The sequence below is a fragment of the Hippocampus bargibanti genome, linkage group LG17, assembly GCF_051943395.1.
Source record: "Hippocampus bargibanti isolate YZ-2025 linkage group LG17, ASM5194339v1, whole genome shotgun sequence".
In the NCBI taxonomy this organism is placed as follows: domain Eukaryota; kingdom Metazoa; phylum Chordata; class Actinopteri; order Syngnathiformes; family Syngnathidae; genus Hippocampus; species Hippocampus bargibanti.
The window spans coordinates 9,967,736-9,985,391 of NC_142750.1; the positions used below are offsets into that span (position 1 = coordinate 9,967,736).

Consider the following 17,656-nt stretch of genomic DNA (forward strand, 5'->3'; position numbering starts at 1 on the left):
TAGCTGAAAAGAGGCCAAATGCATGCTAAGCACACATGACAATCACAGCATCAAGTTCCCTCGGGGACTGCTGAAACTGCTTAGAGTTACTGTGAGTGACATCATGGCGCCGACTGACAGCGAAGACGGGATTAATTACCTGGCGGCAGACAACCAGACGAAAGCAGCAATTAGTCTTTCAATCAGTCACATGTACACAGTGGTGGGCCGTGGATTTCATCGCTCGGCCTTCAGTAGTGCTGTGTCTGCTGGTGTGATTTACTATACGTCCACTAGACGGTGCCGTTGGCCAGGAAATAACTTATGACTTGAAGAAACTCAAAAGACAACCGACGTCTCCGGACAAGTTGTGTCCATAATTTGTAAAATGGCTTCAAATGACTTCAACTGAGCGTATTTTAATAAGATTCCACCACATATAGCTATATTTTACGTTTTAAGACTCGCACTGAAATATCAGAAAGTCTTGTTTTTGAGTTGGTGACGAGTCCGTACGTGACGTCACGAAAGGACCGCCCCCTGACCGAAAAAAAGACACATTGTAGCGGTCCTTCCATCACGTCACTGTATTTTGCTGTACTTGTTTGGTCTGGGTACCTCGTGTTGCACCCAAAAGCTACCAGAAGAGGGCGTCCAAGCTCCATGTAAGGAATTTATCAGCCTGTGGAAATGGGCTGATTTCATTCCTCACAGGAGCTCGGTGGCCATTTTCTGCCTCTTTTTGGGTGAGACATTTCCCCCCAATGTTGCCTCATAATGGCACGGAATAAATTCTTTAATCGATTGCAAACATGTACGCTTTCCTCTTCAGAACTATTTGAATCGTATTCATAACTGAATGTGTAACAAGAAAGCATATTCCCCGAATCTGAATCCAATGTTTGGATTCTCCAGCAATGCAAGACGTCTTGGCGTGACGTCACGAACTGGGGGCGGGACTTTCTGAAAATGCCCAATTCGCAGCTCAATTTTTTTGCGGATTTGGGACACTTTAAGTCATTTTTATTGGTGTTTTGCATTTGAATAAAAATATTATACTGCGTGTTTTGGGAATTTAAATGCTATAAAACGTTTTTCTGATGTCAGTTAAGAAACAAAAAAGTGACGTTGGTTGTCCTTTATACTGTCATTAAACTCTGCATTTTTACTATGAACGTGTGGATTCATGATAACTTCCTAAAATTGCAATATTATGTGCTATTTTTGCCCAGCTATGCTTGTCCAACCTTAATGATTATTCTTGAAAAGTCCGTCTTGAAAATGGCTTTAACCGTAAATCTCCTATCAAATCCATTTCTTCTCCTCCTTCAGCCATTGTGACAAAACCGCTATTAAATCAACACAATATATTTACTTATGTAGCTCGCTACAGATACAGTGTGCTAGCTCTGGCCAGTATGCTCTTGTCACGAGCTGCTAGTGATAATGTGATTGGCTCGTGACTAGCCAATCATGTGACCAATCATAATTTGTGAAAACTCATTGGCAGGGCCTTCGAGCAGACCTTGGGTTGCCAACTTGAACTCTGATTGGTTAAAGAAACAGTTTCATCGACATTTATTTTTATGCTCCATGGCCTGCAGAACTGATTACCAAGGCGTTCAGGTCGATTTCTGAACCTGGTAACCAATGATGGCTGAGATGTGACTGGTTAAATGCAACAGGTATCGCACAAATGATTGACGGCATCCATGGCCACAATCGCATACCAGATTTGATGCCAGTGAAAAGCAAATAACACAGCAGATGAGATTTAACGCGACGTTTATTCACATTGTAAAGATTCAAATGAATCACGACAGATGACATAAGCACACCTGAGTGGGAGGGGTCTATTTACATGACAGCAGAAGATGAGGCGGGGCTTGAGATCAGTGAGGAAGGCCATTTTTTTCACTCATGGTTTGACTACTTGCTCTCCGGCTGACTCGAAAGAGGACAACATGGAGCTACATGATCACACAAATTAAGATGACAAATGCGCGTGTGATGAGAACATTGCAAGTCAGTATCGGTAGTGTGTGTGCGTGCGTGTGTGTAGTCAGTGTGATTTGCATTGCGAGTCTATTCGTTTTTCTTCTCCTTGTTCTTGATCAGCTTGTTAATTTCTCTTTTGGCCATGGCAATGTACTTGGAAAGGACGCTGTGCTGGTTGAGGCCTGGCAGCAGCAGCAGTAAACTCACTGAAACAAATACAGGGCTTTTTATACAGCGAAAGCTCTAAGCAGAAAATGGTTCAAAACAGACCAAACCTGCCATAAATGACTGATTGGATTTACGTTATACGCTGACTCACCGATCAAGTAAGTGAGCAAAAGGTTATGCACTTGCTGTCCAATCCAGGCCAGCACCAGCAGACTGCTGATCACCGACATGAAGTACTGAAAAGGACAACATGGTTAGTGTCAGCCATTTTGGGGCTTTTTTTTAATGTTAACTATTCATTTGGTTTTTACCATCTTTGGCTTCTCCTCCTTGAGTGTGCACAGACGGTGCCACCAGCCCAGGAGGCGGCGCTGCGTCTTCACCACGTTGCCGCAGATCTCATGGAAACGCTGCTGTTGCTCTGTGGTCCTGATGTGCACAAAAACAATGAAGACAAAGGGGTATGCTGCACACACAGCACCACTGTTTGATATTTTTAAATATGTGACGTCATAGACTCATCAAGGAAGTAGGTGTTCTTCTCACCACTTGTTGGAGCCGAAGACTCTGGGGGCCAGCCTGGGGACCAGGTAGTCAGCCAAGCATAGCAGCATGACGCCACTCGACACGCCCGTCAGCACGGATGGGTCCAGACTGTAAATGAGTCTGGGCGGCATAACAAAAAGTTGATGTAAGATAAAGACAAAAGACAGGCTATGTAAAGGAGTCCAAGATGGCGCCCGAGTAGGCAGCCGTCAGCAAGTGCTCTGATGAGCCTTGCTTTGCTTTTTTTGTTGTTTTTGTCTTGTTTTTGTGTTTTCTTTTGTCACTTTGTGTTGTTGTGCGTTGTGTGGAACGGATACGGATTGTTTTTCAGCATTTTTGACCACGACATTCATCAAGGAGGAGACTGTGCTGAGCGGTTGCGCCTTTTCGGCAGCATGGATATGCCAGTACTGTTTTTGAATGGGAGGAATGTCGGTGCCATTCGACTGTCATCGCTGGACACCAAAGGGGCTATTGTGCTTTTTTGCACCTGTAATGGGCAGCATCTTTACAGCCCCGCTTTGTTTAGCGGAAAGGTCGGTGCTGTTGGACAGTCTGCGGCTGGATGGATAAATGGCTTGAGGAGCCCGCGATAAGAAGGAAGGAGCGTCAGCGCAGAGCGCAGATGCGTATATGGAACTGTCGCGGGATGGAATTGAAGCTGATTTATGGGGGAAAGGAGATGTGAGACAATCTCTTTTCGTCAATGGATGCTACAGCTGCGTGTTTGCTTTCAACATTTAGCTTGTAGTCAACGTGCACATTCCACCATGATGTCCCTGATCCACTGATGAAGAGACGCGTTGATCCTCTCCTTTTTCATCTGGAACTGCTTTATGTAACAAAGAGGGTACAGAAAGTGCTTAAGAATGAATGTCTCTCTGTTTCTTTGTGTTGTCATGTTATTTGTTATGTAGTTTTTTTTGTTCTTTAGACTTCAAGACGGCGCCGCGAGAGTAGCTGCCTTTCCAGCAGCTCCTGTGTTTTGCTTTTCTACTTTCATTTCTTTCTAACTTTGCTGCTGTGAAATGTAAATTTCTCCACTGCGAGACTAATAAAGGCAAATCCAATCCAATGTTTCAAGTCACTCTTAAGCCGTCTTGTTAGAGTATGTCATTTGTCAATTAATGCAGTCAGTCAGAGTTCTGAGATTTTTTTTTGGGTGCCACAGTTAAAAAAACGTTTGAATTAAATTGAGACTGACATAACCTGTACTTGTTACGCATTCCAAAACAGCCATCTCACATTCTAGCGCAGCATCCGGCAAACTCACAGGAAGAATGTGGTAGTGATGGCCACGAGCACCCCAGGAAACCATGGTTTTTCCCAGCGCAGGACTCGGTCCCCCGCCAGGATCACCTCTCCCCATGCCTGAAGCTGCTCCTCTAGCTGTGCTGTTTCCTGCGCCTGCGCCATCAAATAATACACTTCTTTCATTCAATCCCGTGACATCACAGAATATCCTTTGCGTTAATAATTGCATCCTGAGACTGCAAATCACACGGTTGGCTTCGGGCAATTCAAGGCGGCTAGCTATGTAGCATGTTAGCAGCGATGGTCGTTAGTCAAGTAGCAGCAGCAAGTGAACAAAAAAAACACAAACAACAAAATACAGAAGCATTGAATGGCTTAACGCAATGACACCGAAGATACTGTGCGTGCAACTGGCAGGACGGCGGAGACTCGCCGCCGAGAGCGATCAGCCGAGGCCCGTCACAAAGCATCAAAGCCGCCGGTTAGCATAATCTAATGTCAATGGAGGCAATCGTGGCGGCAAAACTCCATCTTTTTACAAACCAGCGTGTTGGCGCTCTTGTTGTCTCCTTCGACCATCGCTGCTTAAATAAAAACTTCACCAGAAAATCTCAACAAAATACAACAAGATCTTCGAATGACAAGATACAGCAGCTGTCTGCTCGGCGTCACCAACGGCTAACGGCGCCAGTGGCCAGACAAGTTAACAGGATGTTTTTCTTCCGGCGTGCTGGCCAATCAAGAGGGCGCTATGTATTATGGTAAATGACGTAACATATAATACGTCTGTGTAAGCTCTCAGTCGTACAGGAGTGGTCCATCTATGAAAAGTAATATATAATAAAAAGTAACATATGATAAAAAATACATAAAAACATATAATAAAAAGTAACATATAATGGATTGTATCACCTGCAATCCCGAGGGCAAATCAAAACAATTCGGAGGGATCATTTTGTCGCTAATTAATAATAGCAAAAAGCAAAAAATATACATCAAATAAATATATATCATGAAAGACGCTCGCTTTCGCCCGTTGAATGAAATAGGGCAATTACCTACATAAATATGTACTGTACCTGCGATGAATTTGAGCGTGGATGGTTGTTCGTCTCTGTGCCCTGCGATTGGCTGGTAACCAGTTCGGTGTGTCTAAAGAGTTTGATGGTTCTCTTTATTTGTAAGTAGGTTCGTTGTCAGATATCCCAGGCGGGTGATGCGCAGAGCTTGATCGTGGCGTGGAGTCGAGCAAGTCGTGCTGTGAAACTCCGTGAGATGCTGAGCAGGTCTCTGCGAGCGGTGTGTCTGTCTGGGTCTGAGTCCGAGATGAGTCTGAGATGATTCTTCCCCGTGGTTCGCCCAATCTCTCTGTCCCGCGACAACTCCTTTTATAAAATTTTCAAGTGTGTGCTATGCGTCAGGGTGAGACGCACATCAAGGAGATCAAGGAATTAAAAGACATGAAAGGGTTGAAAGGCGCACTTCAAAATCATACACACGTGTGACGCCACATGTCCACCGCCTACTGCATCTCCTGCGCCCTTAGCGAGAAATAAGCGGTTCGGAAAATAAATAATAATAATAATAATAATAATAATAATAATAATAATAATAATAATAATACGTGTCATTTATAAGCGCCTTTCAAAACTCTCAAGGTCACTTTACAGTCACACAATAAGTTTTTTCTGTAGGTGAGCAGCAGCAGCCACACGCACCAGCGTTCACTCAACCCACTCATAGAAAGCTAACTAGCCAGCTAATATATAGCTAATAGCTAGCTTGCTAGCCAGCCAGCCAGATATCTAATAGATAGCTCTAGTGAGCCAGCTACATAACTAATAGCTAGCAAATAGCTTGCAAATAAAGTGCTCTCAAGGTCGCTTTACAGTCACAGACAAGCATAGATACAATAATAAATAAAATACAATTATAAATAGAAGCAGGAGATAAAGCTACACAGAAAATGCAATTTTAAATAGGTGGCTTTTGAGATGGGATTTGAAGGTGGGAAGAGAATCCATGTTACCAATGTTGGGAGGAAGTGAGTTCCAGAGTTTGAGGGCAGAGCAGCTGAAAGCTCTGTCCCCCATCATGTTGAGATGGGGAGGGGGACACACAGAGGTGGAGGGAGGAAGAGGATCTGAGGGAATGAGAGGGAAGACAAATTTGAACGTCAGATAGGTATGGGGGCAAGGTTATAATAATAATAATATATGTCATTTATAAGCGTCTATAAGTTTTTCTGTGGGTGAGCAGCCAGCGTTCACTCAGCCCACTCATAGAAAGCTAACTATCCATCTAATAATAATACAGTAATAATAATAATAATAATAATAACAATAATAATAATAATAATAATAATAATAATAATAATAATAATAATAATAATAATAATAATAATAATAAATACACGTCCTTTATAAATGAATGATGTTAAAAGAAAATATTAACTTGTTTATTTCGTTCCACAGAATGGTGGAATCCTAGTGAGATCAAGTTGCTCAATTTCCACGAGACCCTGAACGTATCGAATTTTATCCAGCGCATTTTTGTGACGTCACTTGGATTTTGCTTCGTTCCTCTCTCGTTTGCGTTCGGAGTTGCTAACGGAGCTAACACAGCTCATTCTGTCTTCTTTTGCCAGACTTTTCATCAACAAACGGTGATTACACGAGCTGCAAATAGAGACAAGACCAAGATTATTTGACATTCGTAGCAGCAACGTTTTTCTCCGGCAGGGGAGAAAAGTGTGGTACGTAACAACCGATTTAGGTCACATCCTAGCCGGCCAGCTAATCGCTAAAATCCTTGTTAGCTAGGCCTGTTCAGTTGTTGGGGCCGTGGCGATGTTCGCTAGATGACACATTCATCTAGCATTTTCAAATGTAAGCACCTGTTATGACTGGTAAACTAACACTTTATATCCACTAAATGTATTTTATCGTATAAATTGAAGTCGTTTGAATGCATTTTTTGGCCCACGTGCTGGAATCGCATTCATACAATGCTGAAGTGAGGGAATGATTGATAATGAAATGCGATGTCAGTGGCTTACGAGTCACAGTGGTCCATGAAGCCCTCTTGATACTTTAGCAATGAACATGTCTTTTTTTCTTTATGTACATTCCCCAAATGTTAACGTTGTAAGAAATGTTCTCATATAACCTTCAAGTTGGTCTTTTCAGAAGGGTTTCCATTGTGGCCAAAGTAGAAGCGCAACTATTCGATTAATCGAAAACTACTCAGGTGTTATATAAACAAAGAGTTGCAAAATGAATCAGGGTATTTTTTGTCTCCTCAGAGGCGCAATGTACAACGGCATCGGCCTGACCACTCCCAGGGGCAGTGGCACCAATGGCTATGTTCAGCGCAACCTGTCCACGCTGCGGTCCAAGCGGCCCCGCGACGACCGTGGCGGCGAGCGTGACGAAAAGGACCGCGAGCGGCTCGAGAGTCAACTCAACAGGCAGCCCAATGCCGACATCCTGGAGCATCAGAGGAAGCGGCAGCTTGAGGTTGAATGCGCCAAGTTCCAGGACATGATGGAGGAGCAGGGGTAATATGTCTTTCTAAAACATTTGCATTTTCAGCTTATTCAGGATGTTTCTCTTTTGTTAGATGCACCTAGGAACACACCTATAGCATTGAGTTTCTTACCTCTCGAGTCTTCCTCCAATAATTCACAAACCATAAAGACATTAAAATAGTAAATTTAATTAATATTTGAGATTAAAGTGGGGAAAGCGGGACGAGCAAATACTCATAACTAAAAATAAAAAAAAAACATTATTTTGTGCATAGAATACTTTAAATTTTGCTGCTGTAGATTGCAATGTTTCCTATTGTGGGACAATGAAAGGTTTTCTGATTCTGAAAAATAAAAACTAGCCTTTTCTCTGTGTGTCCCCCTCTCATAAGCTTTGCTGCCTCTTTTCCGCCTCAGATACTCGGCAGAGGAGATAGAGGAAAAGGTGAACAGCTTCCGAATGATGTTGCAGGAAAAGCATCAGCCGCCACCTACCGCTGCTGGTGACAAAACCAGGTAACCAAAATGGATTTTTATGGCTCAAACTGAGAAATAAGTGTTTCTATTTTTATAATTTCCCACCCGTGATCATTGGGATTTTATTTACATTGTTTTTGATCTCCTCAGCATGACAGAAACTCATGCCCTGGCGGCGGCTAATCAGCAGAAGAACGACCGGCTCAGAGCTGCCTTCGGCATATCTAGCGACTACGTGGACGGCTCGTCCTTCCACGCCGACCGCAAGGAAAAGGAGAAGGAGAAGCGTGAGCAGGAGCGCCTGGAGAGGGAAAAACAGCAGCAGCAGAAATACACGTGAGCTCTAAGTTTTTTTCCCCTCCTACAGCACTGGAAGAAACTAAGATCACTTTTTGTGAGGGGAGAAACAGGCGGTAAAACGTTACAAACTGCCAGCCAAATGATCACATTTTCAAACAGTTATGGTTTCTGTTAGGGTCATTATTAATGAATCAGGAATCAAAGATTCTTTAATCTTTGAGACGGCACAAAATGTAACTGCCTACCCCGAGGGGAAATAGTAAAGATGTTTCAAATGTGTTCGTATAGAGAATTGTCCTCACAGTTTCCCCATAAAAGAAAATATCTACCATCTCTGGATTCCTTACAAGTATGTGTGTGTGTTTGTGTGTGTGTGTGCATATTGACTTTTCTCTTGTGTAAAAAATAAACATCCCTCAAAATCTATGATATAGGGCCCATAGCGCAATTCCATACACGTCCATGTCTCCCCACCCCCGTTTCTATACTTGTGTCCTTATATTGTCATGTGAATATAAGTGTGCAATAATTTAGAAACCACACGTGATGTCCTGCAGGTTGGTGGAAGACTCGGACGAGTCCGATTCACCACCAAAGAAACGCAGTCGCAAGAAGAAAAAGAAGAACAAAAAGAGAGCCGGGTAAGACAAAATAACATAGAATCCATTTCTACCTAATTTTGACATTAAGTCAATCTTATTCGTCACAAGTTGGTGCTAGATAATGGCAGTTTGACTGACACATTGGAAAATCCCCAGGTGTCAGATTATGTGTCATAATTGTGAGCAAAAGGTATTTGCTCACAATTATGTGTTTGTGTTAATTGAAGTGTTAGCTACCGTAATTTCCGGACTAAAGAGTGCACCTGATTCTAAGCCTCACCAGTACATTTTTAAAGGTAAAACCATTTTGTACATAGATAAACCGCACCTGTCTATATGCCAGATGTTTATAAAGAAAGCAGGTACACAGAAAAAGTATTCAAAGTTTTAATAATATACCTGAACTTTTCTTTCAAAACAGTGCCTGTAACACTGCAGTCACACAGCAGCTTTACGGTAGTCACACAGCCCTAACAGGGCTGGTTAAAAATACATGCCGTTAAGTCACTGAGACATGGCAGTAACACAGCAGCAACACGTTAGCACTCACTAACAGGTCTGGGTAAAAAAACATACCAAGTCACAGAGACACTGCAGAAATATGTTAGCACTCGCTAACAGGACAGCAAGTCGCTGAGAGCTGTCCTCATCTTGACAGATCAATGAAACCATGGAAGTCTTCCTCCCGGGTGTCAGATTGGAATAGCGTCAGATATTCCTGGCCACACACACACTCTCATTCTCTCTTTCGTTGTCGCTGTTAGTGTCACTTTCATTCTGAGGTAAAGTCACTCCCGAGCTTGTGCTGTCCTCTCCGCCACGCAGTAGATCGGCTTTTCGAAACCCGTTGGTGATAGTTGATTTTTTTTTCACACTTCTCCACGCTGTTAGGATCCACTGGCAGACTCGTGAAAAAGTTGCTCTTCGCATATGGCCAGTTTTGGTAAACGATGTCTCGCCGCTGGTCATGCAAGCCTCCCATTCAACTCGGAGGGCCACTTTAAATGCACGATTCACATGTGAAGTTACATTCAACTACGTCTTCTTTGGCACATATATTCGCCCTGTCTCAACTTTAGTGCTCGAGCGCCACTGGAGGCCGTTAGAAAAAAAAATTGCCAGCATGGTTATATAACCCGCAGGTTTGAAAGCTTGTGACAAAAGTCATGGATTATAGTCAGGAAATTACGGTATCAACAGTACTCTTGATGTTGGTTCTTGGCTTAAAGCCCACTGCTTGAACACTCCGTTTTTGTGTCAGCGATCGGGTCCAACCTTCTCTAGTTGAAAATGTCACCATAATAATGTTGTTGCAGCTCACGGAGTCCCTCGCCACCCCCTCGCAGAGACAAAAAGTCTAAGAAAAAGAAGAAGAAACGGTATTTCGCTTTGATTCAATGTTTCCAACTTGACCATGTTCAACTCTGAACTTGTCATTTCTTTTTCAGTGAATCCTCGGTGGAAGAGGAAGAAGACAGGTAGGACTTTGATGTTCTTATCTGGCAGAAGTATTTGCAATCTCTACTCAAAGTGAAGTGTATTTCTGTAAGAAGTAGCAGGACAAATTCAAGTAATTGAACCAGAGTAAATTACCACAGATAGCTAAGAAAGAACATGTTTAGAATAAAAATAAAGGCTGATCAAAAAAATAAATCTAGTCATAAATTGTCCACGGTTACTTCCCACCACCGTTGACAGCTGTCAACGATTGAAGGGAAACCATTGCTTCTCTCCTCAGCTCCGATGAGAAACAGAAGAAGGCATCTAAGAAGAAAAAGAAGCGTGTGAGTAAAAGTCCCGCAAAGACAAAGGCAGTCCTACAGCGGAGTGTCTCGTCAACTTCATCCCGCAGGTGTGACACTTGACCTTGAATTACATTGTTTTTTACTTTGCCATCCATTTTATCGGCTTAACAGAATGTCTTTTCGAACGTCAACAGTCCCTCCCCTGCGCCGTTGCGTCAGAGAAAGACTCAAAATGTCGCCGTGGGGCGCGGGCCAAGGTCTCCGGATGGGAGACGAGGTCGCAACGAGCAAAGTCCTCGCCGTCGAGGAGGTGATGAGGTGAGGCTTGCTCTGTATCGATGACCGGTGCTCTTTGGTTCATAAGTGGAGCTTTTCTGACCTCATTTGAATTTTCAACTGGCCATAAGAGACCTTCAGGAAATTACCTAGACTCCAGAGCAGTGCTTGATAAGCGCAAGTTAGAAAGCCAGAAGAGCCACCGATGACGTAATTGAGAAAGAACCTCAAATGTTTTGACGCCATTGCTTGATCTCAAACTGAGGTTTTGACACCAAATTCAGAGATAATGTCCGCACGCCCAAAATGTGTTGACGCATAGTTTTGTGGAGATGCCATAACCTTATCTCGCATGGACCTATCTCATTCACGAACAAGGCTTTAGGGACCCATCAACTCCCGATGCACATGTTGACTGACCTCCTGTTCTGTCTGTCCACCACTAGAAAGAGAGAGAAAGGAGAGTGGCTTCCCCACCTGCAAGTAGACGAGACTCCTCCTCTCCCACCAGAAGGAAAGAAACCGAGAAGAGCAAAGAGCGGCCGAGTGAAAGACGGCGCTCACGCAGTAAAAATACGGACAAGAGAAAGAGGGACAGCGAGAAGGACACTAGGAGGAGGTCCAGGAGCAAAGAAAAAGACAAACGCAGAGGTAGAAGATCTACAAGTCCAGAAAGTGAGAAAGACAAAGCACAGACAAGGCGGTCTGGGAGCAGACAAAAGTCTGAAAAAGCAAAGCCGCGTTCTCCTCAGAGGATGAAACACGATTCCTCTTCTCCTTCACCTTCCAAAGTCGAGGGCAGGACTGGTCACGGCAGGAGAGAGGACGAGAGGAACGCCGGGAAGCGAGACGCGAGGACCCGACACGACTCCTCTTCGCCTTCACCTCCCAGATCGGACGCCAGGACTGGCCGCAGCAGAGGCGCGCAACGAGAAGAGGAGAAAAATGCCAAAGAGCGAGGCACAAGAACGCGACGTGACTCCTCTTCACCTTCACCTCCTAAAGCGGACGCCAGGACCGGTCGCAGCAAAGGAGAAGAAGAGAGAAATGCTGGAAAGCGGGACATCAGGAACCGACATGACTCCTCTTCAGTTTCACCTCCCAGAGCGGATGCCAGGAATGCTCGAGGCAGAGGAGCGCAACGAGCGGTGGAGAGGAATGCCGGCGAGCGGGGAACCAGGACCCGACGTGACCCGTCTTCACCTTCTCCTACGCCTCCAAAAATGGACGCCAGAAGTGGTCGCAGCAGAGAAGATGAAGAGAAGAAAACCGGGAAGCGGGAGACGAGGACCCGACATGACTCCTCATCAACGACACCTCCCAGAATGGATACCAAGACCGGTCGCAGCACAGGTGCGCAACGGGTGGAGGAAAAGCATGCGGGCAAGCGGGACGCAAGGGTCAGACGCGACTCCTTGTCCCCGTCTCCCGAGAGGAGGAACAGGGGAGACGCGGTGCCGACGTCCAAGAGCAGAGAAGCCGCAAAGAGAGCGGACACATCTTCTCGCCCTCTTCCTCGTCATTCATGTTCGCCACCTTTCAACGGACGCCAGCACGAAAGTCGAGAAGATGTAGGGAGAATGTACGACCAGGCCAAGGGAAGTCAGCGCAAACCGGACCTCAAGACCAAAAGTCCTCCAAAGCAGCAGCGGAAGGCGCAGGAGCAAAATAAGGGCGGCAGCGATAGCGACTCCTCATCCTCCACATCCTCATCATCATCGTCCTCATCTTCATCCTCCTCATCATCATCATCAGAAGACGAAGACCAACCCGAGACAACAGAGAAGCCAAAGTTGTCTTCTGTCAAAGCGGCCGTTCAAAGGTTTGTCGTCAACGGACGCCTCGAGATCTCGCAAGATCCCCGAAGAGCCCCCGAGCAGACGGCCGACAATCAATCGCGACCCGCCCACAGAGCTTCTATGGACCCGCCTACCGCCAAAACCTGCCATAGCCCACGGGAGAAGCTGAGCAGGAGGTCCCGCTCTCCGCCGGCCCGCCGCACCACACCACCCAAGCAGTACCAGGACCCTCCGCCCCGCTCCAGGAAAAATAGTCCTCCTCCAGTCCGCCCCAGGGACCGAGAGCGAGGATGGGAACGCACCGCCAGGCGCAGTAGATCCACGAGCCCCAGGAGACACAGCCCTCCGTTCAGGTACGAGGTTAACAAGCAAGTTGGGGAACGAAAAATGGGAATTTGAGTCAGCCTTCCGATGCTGCAGTTGCCACTATAATGTGACTTTTTTGACACATTGATATGTGTCAAAACTAATGTTAATGCTATATAGTATATAACGGAGCAGAAGCATGTAAATGCTGAGCCAAAGAGTACCAAATACAGATCCATGTGGAACTCTACGTGTAACATTACAAAGCTCTGAAACCGTATTACCATAAATTACACGGTGGGTCCTCAAGTGTCGCAGTCGATAAAAGATGAGTGGTCACTTTAACAGGGGCCGTTTCAGTAGAATGGTGGACCTTAAAACCTGGATTGAAACGGTTCAAATTAACTCATTCACCGCCAGACGATGTGCAAAAATGTGTCTGGTCCAGTGCCCGGGTTTTTGTCATTTTCACTCAAATTGCAAGACCCACAGAATATTGAGTTTTAGGACTACATCTACATTCAATGCAGCGTAAGAGACCTTAGACTCTCCTCTTTCATGAGTTAATTCCTAAGTTATATGGAGCTTGAAATGGGGGCAGCTGTACAAAATACAATACATATTGATTTATATAGCGCTTTAACAACAGCTGAAGCTGTAACAAAGCACTAACATGGACAAAAGGCAAATGCTGCACCCCTCATGGAAGGGAAAAATATTGCCAGAGGTCTGACCAGCACTTTATCGGCACCTTCTCAAGAAAAACCTGAACCAATTCGGGAATGGCGCTTCATGTCGCACATTCCAATTCCCAAATAAATTTGGGAATGGCAGTGAATGAGTTCGCAGGACATTTTACTCATCGTTACAGCCAGGAGAGCTTTATATCCTGGGAACTTAAAATAAAAGAATTTCAATAGCAATGCAAGAGAATTTGAATTCGAGCAGCCATGATGAAGATGTCATTCTGTGTTACATGACCCAACACCCGTTTATTCCGCAGGAGCCGCCGCTTACCTTCGCCTCCCCCCAGGAGGCGCAGCAGTCGCTCGCCAATCAGAAGGCGAGACAGTCGCTCGCCAATCAGAAGGCGAGACAGTCGCTCGCCAATCAGAAGGCGAGACAGTCGCTCGCCAATCAGAAGGCGAGACAGCCGCTCGCCAATCAGAAGGCGAGACAGCCGCTCGCCAATCAGAAGGCGAGACAGTCGCTCGCCAATCAGAAGGCGAGACAGCCGCTCGCCAATCAGAAGGCGGGACAGTCGCTCGCCAATCAGAAGGCGGGACAGTCGCTCGCCAATCAGAAGGCGAGACAGTCGCTCGCCAATCCGAAGGCGAGACAGTCGCTCGCCTGCGCCGTTGCACAGGAAGCTGTCGAGTCGCTCGCCATCACCGCCGCTCAGGAGGAGGAGTAGTCGGTCGCCGGCAAGGAGGCGCGGCAGTCGCTCACCGGTGAGGAGGCGGAGCAGTCGCTCGGCGTCGCCACCGCTGCCACAGTTTAGGAGGCGTGCCAGTCGCTCGCCATTGCCCCTGAAAGGTAGAGAGCCAACGAGTCGCTTGCCAAAAGGGACCGCTCACTCTACGCCATCAGAGGGTGTCCGAACGCAAGCCAATCAAGTCGAGAAGCCGCCGGGCAGGCAGGAGCAGCGAGCGCCGCCCGAGAACAATGCCAAGCAGCCCAGATCGTCCTCGTCTTCTTCCTCTTCGTCATCGTCGTCATCCTCCTCTTCGTCCTCCTCGTCTTCGCCTTCACCGCCAAAGAGGAAGGACACAAATCCTCCAGAGAGGGAGAAGAGAAACCAGCAGAAAGACGACAGGCCAGAGCACAAGTTGGCGAAAAGCAGGTCCAACTCCTCAATGGCGCGTGAGGCCGCACCGGCGGAACGAGGCTCCGGTGATCAATCGAAGCGGAGCGAATTGTCAGAAACAACAAACAAAAACTCGTCAGCAGCTCAGCAAAAAGTGGGCGCAGAGCGCGGCGTCAACGGGAAGGAATTGCCCAAGAAAGGAACCCGCAGCAGCAGCTCTTCATCTTCTTCATCCTCCTCCTCTTCTTCATCCTCTTCTTCATCCTCCTCAGACAGCTCCGACTCTGAGGTGCAACCAGGAAAAGGGTAAGCCGGGAGCAGGAGGGATGGTCGTCACTTGATCTCCATTCCTAATTTATGTCATTCTTGTCTTTTTTTCTTTACAGGAAAGCTAAAGGTCAGCGTCCCCGATCCTCATCTTCCTCAGATACTGAAAAGAAGGACAAAAGGTAACAAGTTAGCCAATTGAAACCCGCAGAAAATTAAAATGGGCAATTGTGAATTACTTTAAATTCAAATCATCCGGACGTTTGTCATTGTGAAGTCAAAACCATCACATTGCTATCATTTGGTAGTTGGAACGTATGAAGTGGAAATGAACAGGAAGTTAAAAAAATGTTACTTCAAATCAGGAAGTTGAAATCATTGGAAGGTTTAATTTACTGAAAACTTGAAATCATCACATTATTTTTAAAAATCCTGGAAAGTTCTAGTTGAAAGCATAAAAGTACAGACGCTCCCTAATTTATGATCGAGATGCGTTTCCCGAACCTTCGTTCGTAAGGTCAATTTGTTCGTAAGTTCCTTCAGTGCTATATTTTGTATGGAATGTAGGTTTAAAGGACAACCGACGTCACTTTTTTGTTTATTAACTGACATCAGAAAAACATTTTATAGCATCTAAAATACCCAAAACACGCAGTATGATATTTTTATTCAAATGCAAAACACCAATAAAAATGACTTAAAGTGTCCAAAATCTGCAAAAAATTGAGCTGCAAATTGGGCATTTTCAGAAAGTCCCGCCTCCAGTTCGTGACGTCACGCCAAAACGTCTTTGCCTTGCTCTACAATCAAAACAATGGCTCCAGATTCGGAGAATATGCTTTCTTGTTACACATCCAGTTATGAATATGATTCAAATAGTTCTGAAGAGGAAAGCATACATGTTTGCAATCGATTAAGCAAGTCCTTCTGTGTCATTTTGAGGCATCTGGACTGCAATGTAGCATCCCAGAAAAGACGCACAAAATGGCCACCGAGCTGTTGTGAGGAATGAATCAGCCCGTTTCCACAGTCTGATAAATTCCTTATATGGAGCTTGGACGCCCTCTTCTGGCTCTTTCGGGTGCAACACGAGGTTTTTCAGACCAAACAAGTATTGACGTGATGGAAGGATTGCTACAATGTGTCTTTTTTTCGGTCAGGGGCGTTCCTTTAGTGACGTCACGTACTGACTCGTCACCAACTCAAAAACAAGACTTCCTGAATATTCAGGAATGTCTTAAAACGTAAAATATAGCAATATGCGGCCGAATCTTATTAAAATACGCTCAGTAGAAGTCATTTGAAGCCATTTTACAAATTATGGACACAACTTGTCCGGAGACGTCGCTTGTCCTTTAAGGCTGATGTAAGTATGTTTCAGGTTTATATAAGTATTTTTAAGGCTTTTATAAGTAACCTGTATTGACTTTTACTGAAAATTAAACATTTAATAAAATATATACTCTATAAAGATATGTACATGTACAACTGGAAAGAATACTACATATGTTACTACAAAAATGTTCATATGTTTGTAACTTGACTGTTCGTAAGTAGCGGAGTGCCAAGCGAAGAAGTTAAAATCTTCAAGAAGTTCAACTCAATGGAAAAATGTAAACATGGGCAACTTTCAATCAATGTCCGAGACATCCAGTCATTTGGAAATGGGAAATGTACGAATTTTAAAACATTTGTTCAAATAACTCATGAAATTGATATGGTCAAGACGTTGAAATCATCTGAAAATCAAAGTGATGGTGTTCAAGTAAATCCTGTTTTGTTTCTGTGCGACAGTGGCGGTCCACGTCGCAGGCTTCCGGCCAACTCACTGCGAGATTCACGCTCTCTGAGTTACTCTCCTCCCCAACACATGCAAGGAGACGCCACCTTACTGCGACATGGGTCAGGGAATCGGCCGCGTTGATGATCCCCTCCGATAAGCCGCCCTGTGAACTTTGACCTTAAACAGGCTCCTCCTCATTCTTCTCCTGACTGCAAAAAGTGAAGCAACCGAACACACACCTGCTGCCCAACACATTAAATTGTCGTGACAGCAACCAGAGTGGACACGTCATTTGGTGTTCTCATTGTGTCCTGGATTGACTTCCTGTGTAATGGGTCATGTGTCTTTGTTTTGTTCGGGTTCTGAAAGATGATAATAAAGTTAATTGTACATTTTCGTGCCGATCACTTGGTTGTCGTTTCCCCTTTATGTGTGGTGCTTGACTATTTGAAAAAGTAATAACATTATTTCGTTCCTTTTATGAAATCAGCTGATCAGTTTAAAGATAAAAATATGTGTTCTTTCTATCAAATCGAAGGAAAACTGTTAATCATGGAGGCAAACTTGACAGGTAAGCATAAAACCAGTGAAACTTTCATTTCCTCTAAATTCGTCTCAGATTGTCAAATGAAAGTGTAGGCTTTTTTCAGAGCTGAGAGGTGGGGACAAATGTAAAGCAACTACTTATATGAATGCCAAGTACAAATGTGGTTCTAGTATTGTCGTTTTATGTTGAGAGCTATGATGTAAAAGGAGTACTGTAAATAAAATGTTTTGTTTCAAATCACGTTTCTGTCGTGTCTTTTCCGCCGACATTGTT

General features: G+C 44.9%; 2 protein-coding genes across 2 annotated transcripts; one reads left to right on the forward strand and one right to left on the reverse strand.

The window, feature by feature from the left end:
• Nucleotides 1–1,747: 1,747 nt before the first annotated feature.
• arl6ip1 (ARL6 interacting reticulophagy regulator 1) lies at nt 1,748–4,648 on the reverse strand. The gene is made up of 6 exons (XM_089019639.1): nt 4,489–4,648; nt 3,965–4,098; nt 2,692–2,811; nt 2,457–2,574; nt 2,297–2,381; nt 1,748–2,183 (listed from the first exon to the last, which is right to left on the reverse strand). Exons 1-6 carry the CDS (start codon nt 4,522–4,524, stop codon nt 2,065–2,067), a joined length of 612 nt encoding a protein of 203 aa, XP_088875765.1. The 5' UTR covers nt 4,525–4,648; the 3' UTR covers nt 1,748–2,064.
• Nucleotides 4,649–6,525: 1,877 nt separating this feature from the next.
• srrm2 (serine/arginine repetitive matrix 2) lies at nt 6,526–17,620 on the forward strand. Its single transcript, XM_089018998.1, has 13 exons — nt 6,526–6,700; nt 7,250–7,504; nt 7,892–7,990; nt 8,102–8,287; nt 8,809–8,892; nt 10,170–10,232; nt 10,302–10,331; nt 10,592–10,705; nt 10,793–10,916; nt 11,321–13,026; nt 13,983–15,092; nt 15,173–15,235; nt 16,848–17,620. The coding sequence occupies exons 2-13, from the start codon at nt 7,257–7,259 to the stop codon at nt 16,975–16,977; spliced, it is 3,957 nt and encodes a 1,318-aa protein (XP_088875124.1). The 5' UTR covers nt 6,526–6,700; nt 7,250–7,256; the 3' UTR covers nt 16,978–17,620.
• Nucleotides 17,621–17,656: the final 36 nt, after the last annotated feature.

Bases quoted from the DNA above. Each gene is read 5' to 3' on its own strand.
- srrm2 (XM_089018998.1), top strand. From the start codon at position 7,257: ATGTACAACGGCATCGGCCTGACCACTCCCAGGGGCAGTGGCACCAAT. The intron at 10,706-10,792 runs GTGTGACACTTG...GAACGTCAACAG, and splicing joins TCGTCAACTTCATCCCGCAG to TCCCTCCCCTGCGCCGTTGC. The intron at 13,027-13,982 runs GTACGAGGTTAA...TTTATTCCGCAG, and splicing joins AGACACAGCCCTCCGTTCAG to GAGCCGCCGCTTACCTTCGC.
- arl6ip1 (XM_089019639.1), bottom strand. From the start codon at position 4,524: ATGGTCGAAGGAGACAACAAGAGCGCCAACACGCTG. The intron at 2,382-2,456 runs GTAAAAACCAAA...TGTCCTTTTCAG, and splicing joins AGGAGGAGAAGCCAAAGATG to TACTTCATGTCGGTGATCAG. The intron at 2,184-2,296 runs GTGAGTCAGCGT...TATTTGTTTCAG, and splicing joins TTTGCTCACTTACTTGATCG to TGAGTTTACTGCTGCTGCTG.